Genomic DNA, 18,281 nt, shown 5'->3' on the forward strand with positions numbered 1-18,281 from the left:
CAACAAAAACCTTTTATTTTGTTACGTGGGATGTTCCATTGTTTTTCTCACGAATAAATTTTGTTTTAACAAATCAGTTTATTTTTATAAAACAAAAATCTTCAAATGACCAAATCCTTGTCTAATTTCTAAACTTCTCATCTGATTTTAATTTAAGAAAAAACCAGATCTCTCTTATAAAATGACATAGCTGTAACATGACCTGCATTGTAAGGTTTATTAGCTTAAAACCATAGATTTTTATTTCATTTTTATTTTTTCAGTGTCAACCGAAGATTTAATCTACAGAATCTACAGAAAATCTGTCCTGTTTATAGTCCTGATAAAACCAATAGTATGAAATAGAATTGCACATTTTTGCTGCTCTTTGTTTACTGCTGTAGACAGGAACCTCACAGGAGAGAAAACCACGCTTTCTCTATCCATATCCAGTTTTTTGAGGTGGTCAGTCGCTGAGCAGAGTAGCCATAAACGCCTGTAGAGGCTCTGGCAGAAACCTGCTGTAGTCACAGAGACGGTGAAACCAGTGTGTCTTGTTCTAAAGCCCCATCTTACATATTCTGTCTTTTCTTTTCAGATTCAAACACTGATCCAACCAACAGACTAGAAAAACAATGATACTTTCATTTATTTGGCTCTGAAATAATACAGATCAGGTAAAAACTCTATAACAACATGACAAAGAAAAGAAGCAGGAAGGAGAAATTACTGCTTCGGTTAGAAACCATAAAAGAGATTCAGAAGTCCACACAGAATTTTCCTTCTTCAACAAAGGAATCTTAATTCAGTTTTGAACATTTGAATTGGTTTTTCTTATTTTTTTCTGTAATCAGATGCTTATTCCTGTTAGAGAAGCATCTTTTCAATCTTTTGAAATCTTCTTCCATGAATAAATCTCTTCCTCTGAAATATTGCCTTTTCTGAAATCTTCTTTCAAGCTTTGAATAAATAACAAATTCAGATTTATCAACAGTTCTCTCATCTGCTGCTGTAAAATCAGGTGCCAGAATCAGAGAACAGCAAACCAGATCATTTTGAAACTGACATTTCCATGAGACAGTGAAGGCAACACCTGGCGAAGAAGTTTGGCTAAGACAAAGAGAGATCATATTTTTGTGCAAAATATTGGAGACTTTTTCATTTCATCTTCAGTTCCTCCTCCAAGGAGGGGCGCCGTTCAGGCCTCCTCGATGGGGGCGGTGTTGTAGCAGCCACTGGGGACCGAATTCAGGATCTCCTCCAGGTTAGCAACGTCGGCGAGGAGCCGGTCCAAGTCCATGCTGATCCCAGACAGCTGGCGGCGCTGAGCGTCCTCCTGCTCCCGCATGTCCTGCAGCCGGGACCTGAGACGGCCGTGCACCTCCTCCCGAACTCTAGACAGCGAGTCCTCCAGCTGCTTCAGCTGATCATCACCCACAGCAGAACGATCTGAGGAGAAGACATTAAGTCACAGAGGTGCTACCAGAGATGGTAGGGACTCTGTCTACCGCCCCCTGCTGGATAAAAACACTCACTTGCAGCGCACTGCAATGTGTTTGTCCTTTTGTCACAAAAGTGACAGTGACTCACCCATGTCAGCCAGCAGGGTGTTGATGTCCTGCAGAGTTAGAGCCACTGCGTCTCTGCCACGCTTGGCTTTGTCTGAAGCTGCAGCCGCTCCCACAGCCACCTGCAGAAGAAGCATCTCTAATGACGTCACTCCACAAGGGGAGGGTGGGAGGGTGGTGCCTGCGTGGAAATTTACCTCCTCTGCATCATCCTTTAACGCTCCGGCCTCATTCAGATCTGCTTCCAGGCCTCTAGCTGTCTGGTCTGCCGCCGTCTTCAGGTCTATTGCCTCCGTGCTGAGGCTGGCGACTCCTCCTCCCAAGCTGGAGTGATCCGGCAGATTTCCAACGCTTTCCTGAAGCATCAACACAAAGCTGTTTGCTTGTCCACACACTACTAGCTTCAAGTGTCGCGTGCGTCTCCCACCTTCACGCTGCTGAGTAGGCCCTTTAGCGCGTTGATAGCTTCTAGTGCATCGCTGTGATCTGCAGACACGTTTGTCAGCACAGACTGAGTCAAGGCGTTGTTCCCAGCAGCCTTTTGGATGGTGGCGTTTATTGCTGGGAGACGTTTGGTGGCATCATCAGCCAGAGTCTTGCTGCCATCCACCTGCTGCTCGAAGTCTGCACAGAAGAAAGGACGACTCATGACACACCGACTTATTTTCCAGTGGCTCAGCACAACATGACGCAGTATCATCTCCATCTCTGCTGAAGGACACGTGTCAGTTCCATGGTGAGCACTTCTACCTTGCAGGCCGTTGAGGGCGCTGTCAAGCTCATTGTTGTTACTGGTGATGCGTTTAAGGGCGTCCTCCATCACAGCCTTGGCAGCGTTGACTCTGTCCAGCAGCTTGTTAAACTCCTGCACAGAGAAAATCGTCCTTTTGTTGTAGGTTGCTTAGCAGAGACGTGAGCCTTTTAAAGCTCAGAGAAGAAGATTCAAGTTTTATTGCCGTTTGCACATGCGGTACATCGGAATTTTTCTTTGGCATCTCTCATGTCAGGATAAGTTAAAAAAGGACAAAAGAAAAATTTGAAGAAGAAATAATAAAGAAAATAAAAATAAATAGAATAAAGTTAAAAGTCAAAATTAGACAACAAATTTACATGGTGTATAAAATATAAATATCAGTAAAATATGATAATGAATATTGCAGAGACCCAATCTGTACAGTAGCATTATTGCACATAGAATTATTGCACATATTATTGTTTATTGCACTTAGTAATTTAGTCCAGTCTTCTCTCTCTGATGTCCTTTGCCAGCATTCTGATTGCAGCTGGGAAGAAGCTGTCGTGGAAGCGTGTGGTGTGTGCGTGGATGCTTTCAGGCCTGCGACGCCTGAGGTTGTGGCCTGAGTCCACGCATTGGATCAGTCCATGAGCAGGGTGGTGTCTGTCTCTGATGATCTTAGTCACTCTCCTCCTGCAGCGCTGTTTGTAGATGGTGTCCATGGATGGAAGGTTGCAACCTATGATTTTTCCAGCTGTATTAATGACCCTCTGCAGCATCTTCTTCTCTTTTAAGGTGGTGTTACCGAACCAGGCTGTTAGTCCGCTTGTGAGGATGCTTTCCACAAGCCCCCTGTAGGCTTGGGTGAGGGTCCGGCGCTTGAGACCGGCCTTCTTCAGCAGCCTGATGAAGTACAGCCTCTGCTGGGCTTTCTTCACTGTGGCAACAGTGTTTCTTTCCCAGCTGAGGCTGTTTGTGATCTGCAGACCAAGGAACCGGTGGCAGTCGGTCCGCTCCACCACAGTCCCGTTGATGATGAGCGGTTGATGTGGCGGTGCTTTCCTTCTGTAGTCCACGATTATCTCTTTTGTTTTCTCTACGTTGAGAACAAGGTCGTTGTCCTCTCCGTAGATGGTGATCCTGTGCACAAGGTCTCTGTATGCAGACTCGTCCCCTCCTCTGATGAGGCCGAGGACGGTTGTGTCGTCTGCATACTTAATGATGATGTTGTTGGAGTCGGGGGAGGTGCAGTCGTGGGTGTAAAGTGAGAAGAGCTTTGGACTGAGGCAGCACCCAAGTGGTGTACCGGTGCTAACTGTCAGCTCAGCAGAGACCTGCTTTCCCATCCTCACCACCTGTGGTCGGTCAGTGAGAAAGTCAAGGATCCAGTTTCTGGTGGGTGTTGGTATTCCCAGATCTGCGAGTTTATCAGTCAGCTTCAGGGGCCTGATGGTGTTGAAGGCAGAGCTGTATTCCAGGAACAGAATCCGGGCGTACGTGTTCTTGGTGTCCAGATGTTGCAGGGTGGAGTGAAGTGCCAGTGCCACCGCATCTTCTGCTGATCTGTTGGGGCGGTAGGCGAACTGGTGGGGGTCTACTGATTCGTCGACCAGGGAGTTGATGTGGGACAGAACCAGCTTTTCCAGACATTTCATTGCTGCAGGGGTGAGAGCCACGGGTCTAAGGTCGTTCATCGCTGCGACGTGTGTTTTCTTCGGGACCGGCACGATCACAGAGGACTTGAAGATACGGGGCACTGTTTCCTGCGATAGCGAGAGGTTGAAGATGTCTGTGTACACCTCTGCTAGCTGCTCCGCACAGGCTTTTAGAACCCTTGGTGAAACGTGGTCCGGTCCCGTCGCCTTGTGTGGGTTCACCTGCTTCAGGGCCCTGAGGACCTGTTTGTGAGACACCTGCAGCGCAGCCTCTTCTGGGGCCCAGGAGGTCTTTTGGGGGACCTCTTTGTTGTTCTGGTCGAACCTTGCGTAGAAGCTGTTAAGGCTGTCTGGTAGGATGTTACTCTGGAACTCTGATCTGCTGGTGTTTGTCTTGTAGTTGGTGATGGATTTGATCCCCTGCCACAGGCCTCTTGTGTTGGTTTCCCTGTGGCAGCTTTCAATTTTCTGACTGTAGTTCCTTTTGGCAGCTTTGATGGACTTCTGGAGGTCATAGCGGGCGTGTTTGTACGCTGTGCTGTCTCCAGATTTTGAGACTAGATCAGGCGTGTTAGGCTCAGACGCTTCATCAGTGATGGTGGTTTCCTACCTTGAGGCCGTCTCTGCCTTCATCCAGCAGGTCTTCAACTGCAGCCTGGTCTTGTTGCACCTCAGTCTGCAGATCCTCCAGGTCTGAGATGTTCCTCTTCACCGCCTCCTTTGTCCCTTCCAGCCTGGCTGCCAAGGTGTCTATCTGCTCCTGAGCATCATGAATGTTTATGGTGTTAAAGACAGAACAAATGATCATCAACACCAAAAAGAGACAAACAAATGAAAGCAGCTGTTACCTTTCCTGATCCCAGGATTCTCCCTTCCATGATGGCGATGTCTTTCAACATGCCGTCAGCCATTCTGCTCTCCTCTGTGGCTGCGTCGCTCAGCCGGCTCGCCTCCTTCTCCAAAATCTTGACCTCAGCCAAATTCTGATCGTACCTAAAAAAACAGGTATTTTCCTCAATAACACATTTTTCTCCACAATGTTTTTGTGTCAGGTGGAATCAACAGCTCACAGTGCTTTCAGATCCCCGATCAGCTCCTTGACTTTGTTCTCTCGGTTTGTCAGAGTCCTCAGCAGAGCCAGACTCTTCTCTGAGTCGCTCAGCGCCTCGTTGGCCGTTTGTTCCACAGCGTTTGCCTTTTTCTGGTGTCTAGTGGATGGAGAGATCAAAGGTCAGGGCGGCGAAGACGTTAAACACAAATCTGTCTTTCATCATTACTCACTGGTCAGCCAGGCTGGAGGCTTTTGGCACGAGAGAAGTCAGGTTGTTTGGACTTAGTGGAGCGTCGCTAACTGGAACTTCCTACCAGGAAACATTGGAGATGACTTTAGTCCTCATGCTCCTGCCAACAGGAGTCTGCTTATGACTGGCTTTAGAAAAAAACTGAAAATCTTTAAAACTCATTGACCAACATTTGGCACCAATAACTTTAACCCTTCATGCCATATGTAGCTAGTTCCATGTCATCCAGGACTCTAAGTTTAGCATCACCTTGAAATGGAAAAAAACACTAAAGAATATTTTTATAAATAAATGGAAAGAAACTCAAGCATGAAGGGGTTAACACATTTTGTCTTTTCTGCTTGAATCTGTTTACATAATTTCTTCACTTGAGTTTAGCTGTGACGTGCATCTGTGTGAATCCTTACGACTGATCTGAGTTTTGACTTGGCCTCTTCCATCTTCCGTCCCATCACCTCCATCAGTGCCTGCACCTCCTTCACCTTTGTCTCGTAAGTCTGTCGTTGTTTTACAATGGTGTCGACCTCACGAGCAATGTCCCGGATGTCCTGCCTCTCAGTCAACCGAGTCTTTCTCACAGACGACAGTCGACCCTGCAGTCCTTTCTCTATTTCTATTGAATAAAAGAATAGAAGAGTTTGAATTAGGACTAAAAGTGCTCAGCTGCAGTTCCTCTAACATCCACTAGAGGCAGAAGTTACAACTGGAACAACATCTGAGGAGTGAACATTTGGATCATTACATTAGGATTTAAAATAGTTACAACCAACAATCTATTATTAATCAATACATCTTAAGTAAAAAAACAATTCTGAATGCTACATCGGTAGCTAATCTAAATTAATTACATGTGTGTGCACAACTAAAATGAAATGGAAACACAGGGCATCGATAAATCCTGTGCTGATATAAAAAATATAACATGAAAACACAACTAAATAACAAACTTGCACTTGAGAGGAAGCAGGTGAAGACAAAACAACGGCAAAAATTATTATCACAGAGAAGATTAATGCTAAAGTAGCCAAAGACTTTGCAACACAAAAAGCTGAACAACAGCAAACAATACCAAACAAGCTAAATGCTCCTGTAGCTCAAAAGACTAAGATAGCTGTAAGAATAAAAAAAATGATGCCAAAATCCTAAATGAAATATTGACAATGAAATCTATGCTAAAATCACAAATATTGTATCAGTAGAACATAAAAAGTGAGTTAGTGAACAGTCTGATTGATGCTGGGTTAGTCATATGGATGTCATTACTTTCAGTGATGTCTTTTATGTTGTAAACATTACAAAATTAACAGTATAAATGATGCTTGTCATCTGTTTGTGTGTTTCTGCACCTATTTGTGTGTCTGTTCTGGTCATATGTCTGTTTGTAAGATTCCATCTACCGTTATCCATGAATCCATCCATCCCTCCATTTTCCATACCTGTTTATTCCCGTTCAGGGTCTTAGGGATGTTGGAGCCTCCTCAGTTACTATTAGGCTTTCCATCACTATTTGGACTGTGTGAAGAAGCTAGAGTGCCCGGAGAAAACCGGAGGACATGCAAACTCTGAACAGACAGAAAGGACCCAACCGGGATTTGAACCTTACTATTTGTGAGGTTAGAGTGCCAACCACTACACAACTATGGGGCTCTATGTTTGTACGTCTGTTTGTTTGTCTACTTGTAGGCTGTTTGCATGTTTCTAGTATGTGAGTGTTTGTAGTTGTGTCTGTCATGTGTGTGCGCCCCCCCCACACACACACCTTTCAGCTCCTCTGCCGTCTCCTCCAGGCGTTTCAGCAGCTCCCCTGTGACCTTCAGGGCAGCCTCCATCTTGGCAGAGTCAGCTGGTCTTGGACCAGTGTCCTGGTCTGGTAACAGACTCTCCAGCTCAGCCAGTTTGGCGGTGTTCTCCTCCAACTGAAACACAATCAGACAGGTGCTACAGATAGGCCACGCCTCCTGCAAAGCTTAGGCACTCTTGTCAGAGATGCTCCTGTCTTCAGGTGACTGACTCACCTTTGCTTGAACTGGGCTGAAACATGCGGGACAACTAGCCCTGCGGCATGTTGGACCCTCAAAGCCCAGCCTGCAGGTACAGCGGCCAAACGTGTCGCACTGTTTGGACTCAGCTCCTTGAGCGTCACAGTTACAGGCTGCCCAAAAAACAGGAAGGTTCACAAAGCGTCAGCTCAGTCAAAACTGTAAACAGGAAACGTGTGAACAACCTAAAGACAAATGTGATCTCACGTTTGCAGGGTCGCCGTTCGCCTGTGGAACTGGCCGGGTCGCCAAAAAATCCTTCCTGACAAGTGTCACATCCAGGACCTGGAAACAAAATCAATGCATGAGCACATGGGCTCGGCGCTTAAATGCTCTCCTTTGCTAATCATTAGCAGAGTTTAGTAAGAGGTCCATGAGTCCTCCTTCCAAACCAGAGTCAATGATGGTGTTCCACCAGGTTCTGTTCCAGTTTGCTTCTCCCCAGTCATTCATCCCCACAGAAACACGCTGTTTTATGCTGATGACTCCCCCCCCCTTTAAATGTCTTAGAATGATATTTAAAGTTTTTACTTCTTTCTTTAAAGCTGTTGTTATCCTTTCTTGTTTCTGTGAAAAAAACCTCTGAATGTGTTGCTCTTCTCATTGTCGTGATCTTCTGCCCTTCTGCAGTCAGGACAGACTTTCTCTCAAACATTCATGCTAACAAAAGATTGTGGATGAATGGCTTCAGACTGAAGCTCAGCCTCACAGTTAGGACTTCAAAGACCTTCAGGTCTACCGTTTTGTTCATTCTGAGCCATGATTCCTTTCTGAATCTGGACATTCGAGCATCTGATAGGCTAAACTAACCCGATCCAGGTACCTCACAGGGACAGATGGAAAATAAGAAAGGTGGTAGATTTTTTTGGGGGGTGGAAGGGGAGGGAGAGAAGTATAGAGGAAATTAGTTCTACAAGTACCTCCACAGTGACCTAGAGGAACGGGAGTCTCTCAAAACATTTTAAAATGGTAAATGCCATAAAGTCGTATAGCCCGAGGCATTCCACAGTCCAACTCCCATCTACCCATGCACACACATATTCACACACTGATGGCGACTTACACTGGCACCAACCTGTATCAGGATCAATCTAGGGTTCAGTGTCTAGCCCAATAACATTTCAACACTTTGACACATGGGTTGGCAAGGTGGGAACTGAACCTGATCCTCTGAGTAGAGGTTGACAGCTTTACCTCAGCGCCATGGCCAACATTAGATGTGGCGTAATTGAATTTGTAGCTGGAGTGAGTTCTTTTTGATCGTGTCTGTGTTTTCTGTTGAGGAAAAACCCTCTGGATGAGGTGCTCGTGTGAAACTGAAGCTTTCAGCAATTCTGGAAGTCTGGACTCACCGCTGGTTCCTGGTGGGCAGCGGTCACATCGAGGGTAAACCGAACCAGGAGGCAGTGAGCAGGACTCCCCTTCTGCGCAGGGACACTGCACACAGAAGCCCCCTTGCCTTGGGTCTCTGTAAAACCCTGATTGGCAGCGCTGCATTGTGGGCGTCTCATCTGCAGAGAAATGGTCCGGGTTCTCCGAGTCGTAGCCACCAAGCTTGCAGGGACTGAATGCTCCATCCGCAGGGATGCTGCGCCTGAACCCGGCTGAGCAGCGCTCACACGAGTCGCCCTCATGTCCCGGAGGGCAGATACAGGTCTGCACCCACCGGGCCGGGACACCAGCTCCACGTCGGGCCGAAACTAGATTCACGTTATCCAGGTAACCCCGTCCTGAAAAGAGGAAATCAAGAATTTCATAAGAGCACACGATCCCTGTCCCTAATGAGTCAGAGGATAAAAGTGTCACTTTGTGAGCAGAAAAGAAAAACATTTGAATGAAGAAAACCAGACCAGAGGTAGAAATAAAGAAAAAAAAAGAGCTCACCAGCTTCTCCAAACGTAGCCCGGATCCTGATGGCTGTGAGGTTCTGGAGAAGCTTCTGGAACTGGAAGGAGGAAAGTGGAGGCCTCCATCCGCTGCCAAGCTGCTGGTCCAGCCTGTTCAGCAAACATTTATGAACATCGTGGGAGTCAGTGTGGATATAACAGCCCAGTCTAATGATCATCTAATTATCTGCAGGACATAGCGTCTATCAGATTCATCAGGGAGATGAATCCTCATCTCTCTCATTTATCAACTATGGTGGACTTTCAGGCTGACCTGAAGCTATAGCCAATCTTCTGACTACAAGGCACGACGGAGCTCAGGTCCCCTAGCGAGGCTGACACCTTCAAACCAGCGCCTTCTAGAATCACGTCAGCAGCTGATGGGCGACGTACTCCACGGTCCAATCGCAGCAGAAAGGAGAAGTTCTGAGCATAGCTCAGCAGCTGGTTGCCCAGGTATGAGTCTGGAGGACAAACGATCCATCAGGATGACATTAGGGGAAAATGAACAGAGACATGGAGAATGCAGAGCTGGTCTCACCTGGCACGCTTAGGTAAATGGGCAAACTTTCTTTGGAAATCACCTCCAGGTCCTGGTGTTTGGGTGACCAGCGAAAGAGAACGTCACGGGGGGGGTCACCTTCCGCTGTGGTCACCTTCCAACCCTCAGAACCTGAAACACATCCCACAGTTTTGGTGCTTTTCCAGTGAAAGGGCATGCAGTCAAGAGAAAGCTTAGAAGCTCCATGGTTACCGGAGGTGAAGGTGGAACTGATGTTGTGGACTGAGAAACCAGATTGTGTTGAACACAGACTACTGTGTCCATAGCAGAAACACGGTAAATTCCCAGAATCCTCTCTGAGCTGACGCCTGGAAAACATGAAAAACAAGACGTCAGAGTCCACAACTATAGAGGCTCTATTTTTACCCTTTCCCACTTAATTAACATGAACTGGTTCTGGTTTGGTTCTTAGATGGTTCCATTCTTTTCCTCCACAGAAGCTGTTTGATTCTTACAGACAGCTGAGTCAGCGCCAAGACGACTGCGTGCAGAAGAAAAGCTCAGGTATGATCCAGAAACATTGAGCTATTCATTGTGTTCTCAAAAGTTCTTTTGTTCTTCTAGCCTGTTCTTCCAGAGATGAACCATCATCTGTTTATGTAAAACAGAGAGAATGTGGGTACCAAGTTGTTTGGATTTTCAGAGATCCATCACAGAAATGATTGCCTCTTCAGACCAAATTTGTTTATGATTTTTTTTCTACCAGGATGGAAGATTCAGTGTTCCAAAACTCTTCTCCAACTTATTCACCTGACCAACCCAAAGAGGCTCTTTGCTCTGGTCCAGCAAAGAGTTAGTGTCTGTTTAGAAGCAGGTCCAAGGCAGGGAAAGGGAGTTTTCTCTCATTGTGGACTTCCATCACAATTAAAAATAAACAGAATTTAGCCCAGAACAAGTCCAGTTCATTTTTAGTGGCAGGAGATCTGATCTGTCCAGGTTTTGGGGGGGGGGTTCTGGTTTTAGATTCAGCTGGAGCTTTAGTGGTGAGCTTCCCTTTTCTCACCTTGATGAACATCCATTCAGACCCATTATTCCATTGGTGCAGCGGTCGCATTTTTCTCCAGCGACGCCGTCTTTGCAGCTGCAGCGCCCCTTGCTGTCACAGGTGGCGCTGATGGCCCCTGCAGGTTAAACACAGCAGTTAGGGTGTGAAGTCTTTGTCATGAAGTAAGGACAGTTGTATTATCACCAATTCTCCACCAACTCTTCCTGGATTTGAAGCAAACTAAGAAGTTGAAATGTTGCAGTTCCTCAAAAGCCCACTAGGGGCTGGTTTCAGGAGGAAACATTGACTCCCATGTTATAAAATCACCAAAAGAAAACGTATTTATAGCCCGGTGCAGTGGCGGTTTTTCCCATGGGCAATGTGGGCGGTCGCCTAGGGCGCAATCTTGTAAGGGGCGCAGAAGCGGCCAAAAAACCAAAACAAGTCTTTGCGCTAGAACGCTCCTACTATAGTGTCAACTTGCTGCTATAATGACGGCAAATCACCGTCCAGTGTTTTGCCCAGGGCGCCAAACTAGCCAGGACCGTCTCTGGCCCGGTGGGTGGTGGTGGCCTTATTAAACTCTGATTTTGTCCTACTAAATCACCAATTTACAGAATATGACTGAGGTGGGTGGAGAAAGCTCTTATCCATTGATTTCAGCCATGAAACCAGGTGGCCGTTTAAATCTGATATTAAGTATATAGCAGCAAACTCTGGTCAGATTATTTTGTTTAGTTTTGTAATCAATTTTAAAATTGTAACAATTTTCTTAAAGTTTTGTATGTCTGTTTTTTATGTATCTATGCATTTCATCATTTCTGTAATGAGTTTGATAAATCAGTGTGATTTGCTTTTGTTTTCACTACAATTAATGCTTAAAACAAAATTATTCACATCAAATCTGATAAAAATCCAAATCAAATCAAAAATTTAATATGTTGGGAGAAACTTTTGGGTTGATGGCCCAATTTTAGCGCCTCCAGAAACTTCCAAGTCTCTTCAATCATTGCTGGACTTTAGTAATGTTTCCATCCATTACAGCACCTACATGGCAGCAGAAAGGCACAGATGTGGGTTTTTTAATTCAGGGTGGTCAGCAATGCTGTAATCTGGAAGGGATTAGGTAAACATTCATGATGTAAATAAGAGTCACAGCTTTATCAGACAGGAGATTGCGATTCCTCTGACAGCCTGAGGACATTTTATTGTTCAACAGGTTTTTATTGTTTTTGTAGGCAAACTGATTTTGACATTCATTAGCTTAACGACTTAGACATCTGCAGCTTTCTGCCTGTAAAGGTGGCGTTTCGCTGAGACAGTGGTGTCACCTGAAAGCCACCAACGTGTCTGGGTGACGTCAGAGTTCATCAGTCCAGTTAGAATGAGTATGTGTGTGTCTCACCTGTTGGGTGACAGTTGCAGGGAGTGCAGCTCAGTCCTGGCCCCTGCAGGTAGAAGCCGTCTTTGCATTGTTTGCACCGCAGGCCCCACCCATCCCACTGACAGTGCTGGGAGTGGCGCCCTGTGGAGGCAGCAGCAGACACAGGAAACTTTATATCCCTTTTGGAAACAGTTTTCTTGCTCTAACAGCGTCTGAACTTGTCTGCTCAAAAGTTTGACTTTGAGTAAGAGAATGGTAAATTCTTGTTGATCAGACTTGAAGCAAAACAGTTTTGTTCAGTGTTTGTTGTATGTGTGACCTTTGGGTTCCTAAAAAGTGCATCATCCCCTGCATAGATTGTATTTCCTCCACTGTTTCCCGTCATTTCTGAGGCTCTTTCTTGAACAGGTGATAATCTTTTTGACATGCCATCGACAGAAACATACAAAGATGAAGAGACCCATAAAGTTCACATAAAAGTCCCACAAATAGACATAAAGTCCCATTAAATGTGTGGAAGATTTGTTCTCCACATTTAGGAGCAGTGAGCTGCAGACGCCCATGTGCAACCCAACTCTTTGCTGAACATAAAGCAGGTATCAAAGACTTTAGTATGACTTTGCCTGGATATGACCTCGCAAGATGTGTTGCCCATGGACACATGAATTTTTGACTATAGCGTTGCCATCTTTGAGGCTCTGAATCCAATCAATCTGCCTCCAGCTGGCCTCGATTAAACCGTGCACGTCATTTTGAGACGGGCTGTTACATTCCCTCAGACTTCTACCTTTATTCTGGTGTCTTGAAAACTGCAAACTTGTTGCAGTTTGGCCTGCTGGGAAATCATATGTCATATATCATGGTATTAGGTGTTTTTGGCCTTTGTGTTAAGCTCAAGAACAGTTCCCAGAACCCAAAGACTAAACATAATGGTGAATCATGATCGGCTTGAAATGAGACCTGAACTGCAAGCCTGACATCCTGAAAGACAATAAAACGAACAAATGTAAACATCTAGGTAGCAAATGTAACCTCTTAATCACAACGTTTGTGTCAAAATGTAACATTGATCTTGTTCAGTGATTTTTTTTAAAAACATTTTAAACTGAAAAAGATCTTGACTCATGAGGTTCTTCCTGTCTGTCTGTCTATCTACAGGCAGCAGCTTGTTTCTCTGCAGTTTGAACATCTCCTGCCGACCTGTCACACTTCCTAAAACATCAGCCTGAGCAGAGCGGCGCCTATGAGTCACCTGTGAGGAATTGGAACCTTGGAGCTAAAGAAAGTTTGACAGAAGCAATTTCACCTGAAGTCCTTCATTCTTTTGACCATGTATGCACTCATTATCAGTTTTCAGCTTCTTTAAACTTTTTTTCGTTTGTTTAACTATTTTTCCTCAAGTGTTGGAGCTTAGCTACAACTTGAACATTTCTAGACCTTTAAATTTGCTAAATACCATCAGTTTTCAGCTAAACGGCACATTTTTGTCTTAACTTTGGATACATTTTGGTGTCTAGTAACAATTAGCTTCTATTTTTTATACATTTAAAGCAATTTTATCTTTTTCTATCTATTCTTAATTCTTTTATCATTTTTTAACCTTTTAAATGCTCATTACACTTTTCACCGACATCCTTTGTGCTGTATTTCCTAAGAAATCTTTTAGTGTTAAGCAACAATTTAGCCCTTTTCTAAACAATAGAGTCCTGTTTATCATTAGTTTTCAGTGGAGTATACATTTTTTCTTATACGTTTTTAGTAATATTTAGGTTTCAAGCACCAATTCAAGCATTTTCCAACATTTAATCCGCTCCATATCATTATTATTAGTTTTCAGCTGCCCTACAAATATTTTTTCTTGTTTTTTTAACATTTTCTTTGTTTAGGAACAATCTTAACATTAAAGGTGTTCATTATAATGTAATTTAAACATTGTCTTCTTTCAAAAGTAAATGTTAAACAAAATAAACTTAAAATAATAATTACCATCAGTTTAAGCTGCAGTGTTAGATACATACATTCTTAGATACATTTTATTTATTTTATTTTTTCTACACATCTTTTTTGTTTGGATTTTGGATAAATTTCACTTTAACTGTTTTCTTTTTAGCAACAACTTTAATTCAATTCAATTCAACTTTATATAGAACCTTCATACAACAGCAGTTCACACAAAGTGCTGAACACAAGAAATAAAAGAAAACAACACGAAAACACGAAAAACACAATATTACGGTAAATATAAGGAGATAAAGACCATAAGAACAGTAGAATAAAACTAAAATAACACAAGTCTCATGTTGGATTAATAGCCAGAGCATAAAAATAAGTTTTCAAAGGGGTTTTAGTGATGAAGCTTCTCTTATAGGCAGCAGCAAAGAGTTCCAAAGCTTTGGAGCAGCGACCACAAAAGCTCTGTCCCCTCTGAGCTTCCGTCTGGACCTCGGTGCCTCCAGAAGCAGCTGATCCGCTGATCTGAGGCACCAGGCTGGCGAGTAAAGAGAGAGAAGCTCAGAAAGGTACAGCGGGGCAAGACCATGTGAAGATAAAAACAAATAAAAGAATCTGAAACTGAACCCTACAATGCAGGCAGCTAGTGGAGCGATGCTAAAATCAGCATGATGTGGTCTCTTTCTTCTCTCCTCCAACCAGAAGACGGGTGATTGCATTTTGAACAAGTTGGAGACGTGAGAGAGATGAGTCCAAAATAATGAGAATGACAGTAATCCAGCCGGGACGTGATGAACGCCTGGATTACTGTTTCAAAATGAACAACTTTACCTTGTATTAGACTTTTAAAATGCTAATTATTGTGAGTTTTATCGGCCCTACACATTATTTCCTCAGAAAAAATAGTTTTAAGCAACACTTTAGCATTCTTAAGTCAAAATAAACATATTATCACAGGTTTTTATAGCTTCCTTTCACATTTTCTTTTGTTCTTTTTGTCTTTTTTATGTAAACAAATTCTTGAACATTTGAATGATTATCATCAGATATTATTAGATGTGTTTGAATGTTTAGCAACAATCTAAGCCCTTTTTAACATTAAAAGTGCTCATTTCCTCCAGTTTATGTTGGCTTAGGTGGGCTACTCTTTTAAATACATTTCAGTGTTTAGTGATATTTAATTAGTTTTTTAACATTTCAGTTTACACACTTTTTTTAAATTTCCTCTTCAAATAATCTTTATTTTAGCACCAAATGGAACATTTTCAAACATTTAGGTCACTCACTGCCATCGTTTTCTTTGTCCAGGACTTTTAACTTCTTTGATTTCCAAGATTAAAGAAGCATAAAAATAACATTTTATTACCTCTTAGTGAGACCAGCTTCATTTACGCATCTTTCCATCTTAGCTCTGCTCTGACAAACATTTAATTTCCAAAAACAAGAAGGTGTAGAAGAAGAGCAAGAGATGTAGAGGAAGATGTGGAAATGAATAGGAGGGTGAAGACTTGAAGAGCACCTCCTGATTTGACTCAATCATGAAAAAAAGAGCCTCTAAATGTTAACTTCTCTGATTCTGAGTTCAGGCGTCAGAAAAAGAGTATCACAGTAATCCTGCGTTACTCTAGTACTATGTCAGACTCAGCAGAGAGTTGAGAAAACAGAAAAACAAACGTTTTGTTTAAGTGAGAGAAGTTTGTAGACTTACAGGTGAGTCCGTGCGCGTGGTGCGCGGCGCAGAGCGCGGCTGCCAGAGCGCAGAGAAGAACGAGGCCACCGCCGTTCTTCATGCTTGAATCAGCGCGCAGCCGCAGAACACCGCTTATAACGCCTCTGAGACGCCGCGCGCGCACCGACCTGCTTGCCTTACTCACCTTTGACTCAGCAAACAAAGGTTGTGACGGGCGGGGCGCGTGCATGCGGCCGCTACTTCACCCCAGACACCACTCAGCTGCGCAGAAAACACACGGCGCTGTTTACTGAATGCCCACGCGGACAGACGCGTGCGCATCATAGCTGACTTAACATGAGACAAAGCAGGAGAATGAGGAGAAATGCAGACGTCCGGGGTTCATTGATGTAGTGGTCAGCACTCTCCCACATTAGAGTTCAAATCCCAGCTGGGACTTGTGTAGAGGTCTTCTTTCGGATGCGTTTTTTTCTCAGCACTCCATCTTCCTTCCAGAGTCCAATCTCATGCTTTATGATTTGATTGGTGACTCTAAGACTCTAATTGTCCTGTGTAGTTGTGTTGTCTTCAGGTGGCCCTGTGTTGGTCAGGTGACCTGTCCAGAGTGTAATCCTTTCCAATGGCTGGTCGAGGCTTCAGCATCCCTGAGCCTGGATGGATGGATGATGGATGAATGGATGGATGGATGGATGGACTTTCTTCCCTTCAAAGGAATATTTTAGATTTTTTAGCTCTGTCTTCTTTTCCCAATAGTGAACTGTGCTAGAATCGATGAGCATGCATCAAAAACACTACAGAAAGCATAAAATACCACAAAGCATTTTTGTCCAATTTCTAGTTCATCTTTTTATACTTGATAAAAGACAAAACTACCTTTCAAGTAAATCTTCTGTGAAATGTAACCACTTGCTTTAAGACAAAACTTGAATATTTGACATGAGTGTTTATAGCTAATTTCAATATTCAATTTTGTCCTAAAGAGTGGGACATTGCTATGTTATCTTGTTCCATGGACAGATTTGTTTTACTTGCATCAAGGGAAAAACATCTTGTGTTCTGTTTTTTTTAATTTTTTTCCAGTGAAGAGTTCATGTAAGCTTTCACACCTCCAAAACCCAGAGGACCATGAGAAGAAAACAGGTCTGGATCAGACCAGGACCAAACCTGCAGATCCACCGACATCTTCATCACTGTCCTAATTTTCCTGGTCTCCATGTTGAGTTTGCTGCTGTGGTCAAAATTGTTTCAGGTTTTCCTTCAGCATCAGTTCTGTGATAAGGATTTGGAGGACCACTGCAGTTTTTGTTGTATTTAGTATCCAACCCCTCTTTTTACAGATACACATCCATACTCATGCACGTGCACGTTTTCTGGGAAAGAAAAAGCAGTGCAGGATTTACACGGGGGGGGGGGGGGGGGGGGGGGGGTGTTCAAATCTGGGTGTGTGCTCACAAACGTGTGCAGACACACCCTGCCCCCCAGATGTGTTTGTCCTCATTTAGCTCCAGAATTGACTCACAAAGAAAAAAGAATTCTCCACCTGAGGGAACATTTTCCTCTCCCTGCTCCTCCTTGCTAACCCTGACCTGCAGGCACACGACACACCCTTATGCACACACAGTCATGCACACACACAAACTAGACACTCTTACAAACACATAGACGCATGATGATCCATCAAACACGCCCTGACAGTCACTGTAAACATGCAGAGCCACGCTCGCTTCGTTCCCGTTGCCGTGCCAACTTCACACCTGGGCACATGCTCACCTCGTTAGTGTTTCACAACCTGAGAGTCAGAGGAACTTCCCTTCTGCAGCTGTTTGGTTGGTTCAGACAAAACAGGAAGTAAAGCTGGAAAACTTCAACATTAAAGGCAGACAAAGTTCAGAGCTCAGAGGCTGGAGGAATGCAAGGCGTTTCAGTTAAACGTTTCACGCTGAAGCTTCCTCATGCCCTCCTCTAATGTTTACCTGAACCCAAACAGCCTTAAACATTTGAAATGAGGCTCCACAGGGATCCGGACTGGTCCTCATTTTGTATTCTGGTTCACAGACGACTCTTTTGGAGTTTCAACCAGAACCAGCTGCTTGAGTTCATGGTAACCAGAGAGGATGCAACTGAGCTGACTGGATGGAGATCGGATTGTGTTTTAGGTGAATTTGCCCCGCCCACCTGAACAACATTCAAAATGGTTGTTGGGAGACAAACTAAAGTTGGAAACTCTGTTCGTTCCACCCACCTGCCAATGAAAGTAAGAACCCCTAAAAATGTTCAATTTTGAGCTCTGATGAAATAAAAACGGTCCTTAACAAAATTTCCATGGATATAAATGAATTTCCTGTAATTATCTTGAAAGAAATACAAGGCATGTGGAAAACCTCACCTGCATTGTTCAGTACCCATTTATTTATCTCTGAGTCACACTTTTCATTTTTGGCTAAGATGTCCTGGATCAGTTTCAGGTCAGTGAATCGGATCGTTTCAAAATGACTCAACATCGAAAGTGAGTCAAATCGCCAGCCACAAATATCGTATCATCATTC

At 43.9% G+C, this 18,281-nt stretch overlaps 1 protein-coding gene and 1 long non-coding RNA gene across 2 annotated transcripts; one reads left to right on the forward strand and one right to left on the reverse strand.

Moving 5' to 3' along the window:
- Window positions 1-610: 610 nt before the first annotated feature.
- lamc2 (laminin, gamma 2) lies at window positions 611-15,906 on the reverse strand. The gene is made up of 21 exons (XM_011486435.4): window positions 15,754-15,906; window positions 12,117-12,236; window positions 10,730-10,847; window positions 9,919-10,034; window positions 9,706-9,837; window positions 9,439-9,628; window positions 9,163-9,275; window positions 8,631-9,008; window positions 7,486-7,563; window positions 7,255-7,391; window positions 6,999-7,155; window positions 5,647-5,852; window positions 5,220-5,299; window positions 5,009-5,146; window positions 4,787-4,931; window positions 4,549-4,698; window positions 2,298-2,412; window positions 1,975-2,171; window positions 1,745-1,903; window positions 1,570-1,669; window positions 611-1,428 (listed from the first exon to the last, which is right to left on the reverse strand). The coding sequence occupies exons 1-21, from the start codon at window positions 15,833-15,835 to the stop codon at window positions 1,178-1,180; spliced, it is 3,162 nt and encodes a 1,053-aa protein (XP_011484737.1). The 5' UTR covers window positions 15,836-15,906; the 3' UTR covers window positions 611-1,177.
- LOC110016815 (uncharacterized) lies at window positions 2,145-13,400 on the forward strand. Its single transcript, XR_002292152.2, has 3 exons — window positions 2,145-2,283; window positions 10,164-10,230; window positions 13,254-13,400. It is a non-coding gene; the product is annotated as an uncharacterized LOC110016815 (long non-coding RNA).
- Window positions 15,907-18,281: the final 2,375 nt, after the last annotated feature.

Source organism: Oryzias latipes, chromosome 17, assembly GCF_053564925.1.
Source record: "Oryzias latipes strain Hd-rR chromosome 17, Olatipes_Hd-rR_3.1".
NCBI lineage: Eukaryota > Metazoa > Chordata > Actinopteri > Beloniformes > Adrianichthyidae > Oryzias > Oryzias latipes.

Coding starts and splice junctions, on each gene's coding strand:
- lamc2 (XM_011486435.4), bottom strand. CDS start 15,835: ATGAAGAACGGCGGTGGCCTCGTTCTTCTCTGCGCTCTGGCAGCCGCG. Junction 7,564..8,630: donor CTGCCCACCAGGAACCAGCG/GTGAGTCCAGAC, acceptor TTTTGTTTCCAG/GTCCTGGATGTGACACTTGT. Junction 5,147..5,219: donor GCCTCCAGCCTGGCTGACCA/GTGAGTAATGAT, acceptor TCCATCCACTAG/ACACCAGAAAAAGGCAAACG.